The sequence below is a fragment of the Solanum dulcamara genome, chromosome 5, assembly GCF_947179165.1.
Source record: "Solanum dulcamara chromosome 5, daSolDulc1.2, whole genome shotgun sequence".
NCBI classification, from domain to species: domain Eukaryota; kingdom Viridiplantae; phylum Streptophyta; class Magnoliopsida; order Solanales; family Solanaceae; genus Solanum; species Solanum dulcamara.
In genome coordinates this window covers 10309748-10314672 of record NC_077241.1, presented here as the reverse complement: position 1 = coordinate 10314672, position 4925 = coordinate 10309748, and the positions used below count along the sequence as shown (strand labels likewise).

Genomic DNA, 4925 nt, shown 5'->3' with positions numbered 1-4925 from the left:
ACACTTCCGCCACTGTTGGTGGAGAGGACGAATAAGTGGTTCAGGGAAATAAAAACAAATAAAAACGACGAACAAGATCGTTTTATCCGTTACAGTTTTGTTGCGATGCTATCCATCACTTTTTTTTTTGTCGCTTTTTGGCCTCTTTTTAGTAGTGTTATAAAAAAACTTAATCGGTAAAGGGTCTTTCAACTCTACTTAGTACTAGAGGTTCCTTAAGACCCTAATTCACCTCTACTACACTTCAAATAATTAGGAATTGATCTTAACTCATAAATACAATTAGAATTCATCGAGTTCGAGTCTATACGCATATGAAGAATTGTTTGAATCTTGGCGAAAAATTTTGGGGTGTTACAACTTCTCCTATACTCAAATGAGAAAATGGATCAAGAATGCTTTAAGTTACATTGTCTTGTTGAAGCAAGACTGTTTTGTTAATCCTTAGGCCATCTGAAAACATGCTATTACAAACAAATTCTATATGACGAAAGAATCTAACTCAAAATTAAGGCATTGAATAAATCCTTGCATTCACAGTACTCAAAATTAAGGCATTGAATATAGTAGTACGTTCCTATGATCTAGACCCTTAAATTTAGTCTCCTGAGCCATATAGAATGTAATATCATATGAAACATATCAAACCTCTGAGCAGGCCGATTAAGTTCAAAATGTTTCCTCACAGCCCTCAAGCCTTCCTTGAGCTTCATGTATTTGTCATCTGGAACAGCCAACAAGATGTCATTTAGCCTTGGGATATCAGAAATGTTAACCTGTACTGAAAATGCTTCCCAGTTCAGCACATCACTAAAAGGGAAGACATAATGATCTGATAGCATAACCGGAACACATTCGGCATAAATGGCTTCAACCACTCTTGGGCTAGCCACTTCATAGCCACTAGGGCATAGACAAAACTTGGAGCGCAACATTTCCGAGGGATAATCCATGTCCTTAGGCAAGTATTCGTATACATGAAGATCGGAGTCATTTCCCTTCCAGTGATCAAAGAGGGTTTTCCGGATATGGCCATGAAGTCCACCAGCAAAGAATCCAAGGTAAGGCCTTGAAATGTTGGCTGGTGGAGGAAACTGAAGCTTTGGGGACACTACACCATTGTAAAGATAGATTTCAGGAAGACTGACATCTTTCTGAGGATTGAAGCCTTCTGAGGAGTTGGCATTACACAAAACCCTTATTGATGTATTGTACAGGAAATCATTGCCTTTTGAAGCAGCAGGAGCCTGAAATAAGTGTAGCAGCAGACCATGTGTCAAAAGACTTCTAAGCTGTTAAATGTTGGCTAATTGATAACAAGTACGTACTACATTTTATAAGCATAAGCAAAAGTAGTAGAGTAGTAATAAATTTAGCTCACCCAATCATGGCAAGAAAGCATGAAATGATCAGCTCCATGGCTTTGGTTCCAGAATGGATATTTTGTTGATATAAGTCGCACATAATCAGACACGAACTCTTTAAGAGGCGCAAGATTATATGAAAGAGACACGTAGAGAAACTTAACCATCCAAGCTACACTAAAAGGCATGAAGTAAACATGGGCTGAATAAGGGTCTCTTGTCCTGAATTTATTGTTACCATATTCCATCTCACTGATGAACCTTCCCTCACTTGCATATATATCTTTACAGGGTCCATTATGGACTAATATGAAGTCCCCATCATCATATACATACACCTTCAGCTTCCTCTCCATTTCCTTGTAACTCCTGCAATAATTATATATTTTGAACATTTACAAATCATATTCAACTCCACTAACATGCACGTTCAATGATAGCAATATATAGTAAGTAATTATAACTACGACAGATCCCAAACAAAAAGTATCAGATATTTGTTGGTTACGTGAAATCTAAATGCTTAAAGGGCAAGGCAAATTATACGAAAACTGTATCTTGGTCTTTAAATACTTTAGTGTAAAAATCCGTATAGATAAGCAGATGGGATCATGTTAAAGGAGGCTTCCTTGATATTAATAATAGTAATTGTTAGCATTCCTCTTCTTTTTTTTTGTAGGGATGGCAATAGGGAGGGGCGGGTGAGTTAAGCAGGGCGGTCCGGGCTTAGAGTTATGCGGTGCGGGGCTGGTTGAAGTAATTATTATCAAAATAAATGCAGGGCGGGGCGGGTTGCGGGTTTATAGTATCAAATAGGAATCCGAAGAAAATTAAATTTTTCTAATTAGTAAAATCAAAGATATATACTTTTTATATTAAACTTTGACTTTAATTTTAACTTCTATTTTTTTAAAAAAATTTAAACTAGACAGATGGTAATTAGATTTAATTAGCGATTAAGAATCAATTGTTGAAATGTTCTAGAAATAATTAATTAGTTATTGTGATGTTAATTAGCAAAAAATGAAAAAGAAATAATGAATTTTATTTTTTATATTAAACTCAATTAAAAAAGAAAAAAACATAAAAATTTATGCGGGACGAGGCGGAGCGGGTTGAAAATGGAAAGAATTGTTATGCAGGGCAGAGCGGAGCGGTTTTAAAAAATTGCGGATTAAGCTAAACTCGCTCCGCACCCGCCCCGCCCCACCCAATTGCCATCCATAATTTTTTGTGGTAAAAGAAAAACAGACGACGATATCACTATAGCATAAACTATTATGTTACTTATATATGAGGGGAAGTAACGAAATAAATGCAAAGCAATTAGTGTATAAGCAGTAGTAAATGGTAGATAAATAAGGTGAAAACTAGTCAAGCGTGTATCCGTTATAAACTTGTATAAAAAGGGGAGTTCGGTGCACTAAAGCTCCCGGTATGCGCAGAATCCGAGGAAGGGCCTGACCACAAGAATCTATTGTACGCAGTCTTACCTTGTATTTCTGCTAGAGGTTGTTTCCTACCGTTATAAACTTGTATATGTATGTTAAATAAAGAAACAAAAATATTTCAACTAATTCCGCAAATTTTAGGAAAGGGTAAATTGATAAGGATATATAGGAAAGGTTGTTTTGTATGACAACCAACAAATAGGAAAGGTTGTTTGTAAGGGGAACCACAGCCCACAAGCAATGAATGACTTTCCCACACAAATTAAAGACAATCAAGTGCAAGGAAACTCAAACATTGAGTGTGCACACTACACATACCATGCGTCAATTACAAGACTTGTACTAATTGTAGTATATATGCACTCTTACTCGCTCGTTCCTTTTTTTTAATTATAAAAAATTACGGATAGGGAAAGGGAAAATGGAGAGGGGGTTACAATGTGGGGAATCGAACTGGTGGGAGTTCATGTATCCAACCAACTAAGCTAGTAACTCCAACTATTATTTTTCTTTTCTTTCAAGGAAAAACTAGTTTACATCTCCATCACAATTATATCAATGATCTAATTTAAAATCACTTCTTTTGGGAAACACTCTCTCTATATATGTATACACGAATACGAATACTATGTATGTTTGTGTATTTAGGTAATTTAAGTGTATTGATACTTTGCATCCTTCAAGTTTAAAACGAAGAATAAATTAGAAGAGAACACACTTGGAATGTAGAGTATCTTAGAAGGGAAGTAGTTATGAATTACAAAAAGCTCCTTCCTTTTATAGGTTGTGTTAAATAATTTTATATATGAAATTCAATTAGACTTACTGATAAAATGCGCCTGCATTGCGGTAGATCCTACCAGGGCTCATAGACAGATTTCCAACACCAGCAGCTTTTCGAATAGCCGCTCTTGCTCGTGCCAGTCCTTCTTCTATCTTATCATCTTTCCTCTGTGGAAAGTTCCAGAATTAGCACTAGAAAAATTAAAATGCTCGTCAATAACAAACTAAAACTGAACTTTGTAGAGTTTCACATATACAAAAACTCACATAAAGATAACTGAACAAATTTAAAAGCTTCAATATTAACGTTTCCTTATGAATCATTGAATGCAGCTCTGTTAACACTCAAGAAACTCACTACAGTAAATAATAAAAAGTTTTGATTAAGGTTATGCATCCACATGAGATTCAGAAAATCTTTCAAACTTGGAAGATGACGTTTTCTAATAAAGCATTAAAGGAAGCTCTTTCGGTAAAAACAAAAGCACAAAAAACAAAAAAAACTCGTAATTGTCGATGAAATTTAAGGAGCATTGAAATTCACTCACAACAACTGTAGATTTTCTAGGAATCGGAAAGAAGGAAGAGTTTCGGTAGTAAAAAGCATCGGAAGCGATGGCTCGTGATGGATTTGGATTAGCCACGGTGGCGGCGATCACTTTCTTCTGCAATTCAACGATCGAAGCATCTGCATAATTCATATCAGAAACTGACGATCGAAAAGGGCTTCCAGAAACGGAGAATCTGATGGACAAAACCGCTGTCACAGATAGAACCAGCACACAACAGAGTACACTAAAATAAGTATAATGTACTCCACTGCCACCATCACCATCATCACCACTCTTCTTCATCATCATATATACTAGAGAGAGATTAGAAAATTTTTTTAAAAAATCAAGGTTTCTGTAAAGAGGCGGTTATGGCGGGGAAAGAGAAGTTGTTTTCCTACTCGGCTTCTTCAACTTTTCGTTTCGCTTGGGGTAAATATTTGTTGGTTACGTGAAATCTTAATGCTTAAAGGGCAAGGCAAATTATCGAAAACTGTATCTTGGTCTTTCAATACTTTAGTGTAAAAATCCGTATAGATAAGCAGATGGGATCATGTTAAAGGAGGCTTCCTTGATATTAATAATAGTAATTGTTAGCATTCCTCTTTTTTTTTTTTTTTTTTTTTTTTTAGGGATGGCAATAGGGAGGGGCGGGTGAATTAGGCGGGGCGGTCTGGGTTTAGAGTTATGCGGTATGGGGCTGGTTGAAGTAATTATTATCAAAATTAATGCGGGGCGGGGCGGGTTGCGGGTTTATAGTATCAAATAGGAATCCG

The 4925-nt window shown here is 36.1% G+C and overlaps 1 protein-coding gene across 1 annotated transcript; it reads right to left on the bottom strand.

The window, feature by feature from the left end:
- Nucleotides 1-399: 399 nt before the first annotated feature.
- On the bottom strand, nucleotides 400-4711 carry LOC129890414 (probable glycosyltransferase At5g25310). The gene is made up of 4 exons (XM_055965969.1): nucleotides 4147-4711; nucleotides 3642-3766; nucleotides 1382-1733; nucleotides 400-1247 (listed from the first exon to the last, which is right to left on the bottom strand). Exons 1-4 carry the CDS (start codon nucleotides 4456-4458, stop codon nucleotides 585-587), a joined length of 1452 nt encoding a protein of 483 aa, XP_055821944.1. The 5' UTR covers nucleotides 4459-4711; the 3' UTR covers nucleotides 400-584.
- Between the last annotated feature and the right edge of the window lie 214 nt (nucleotides 4712-4925).

Bases quoted from the DNA above. Each gene is read 5' to 3' on its own strand.
- LOC129890414 (XM_055965969.1), bottom strand. From the start codon at position 4,458: ATGATGATGAAGAAGAGTGGTGATGATGGTGATGGTGGCAGTGGAGTA. The intron at 1,734-3,641 runs GTAAGTCTAATT...TAATTATTGCAG, and splicing joins AATGCAGGCGCATTTTATCA to GAGTTACAAGGAAATGGAGA. The intron at 1,248-1,381 runs GTGAGCTAAATT...CACTTATTTCAG, and splicing joins TGCTTTCTTGCCATGATTGG to GCTCCTGCTGCTTCAAAAGG.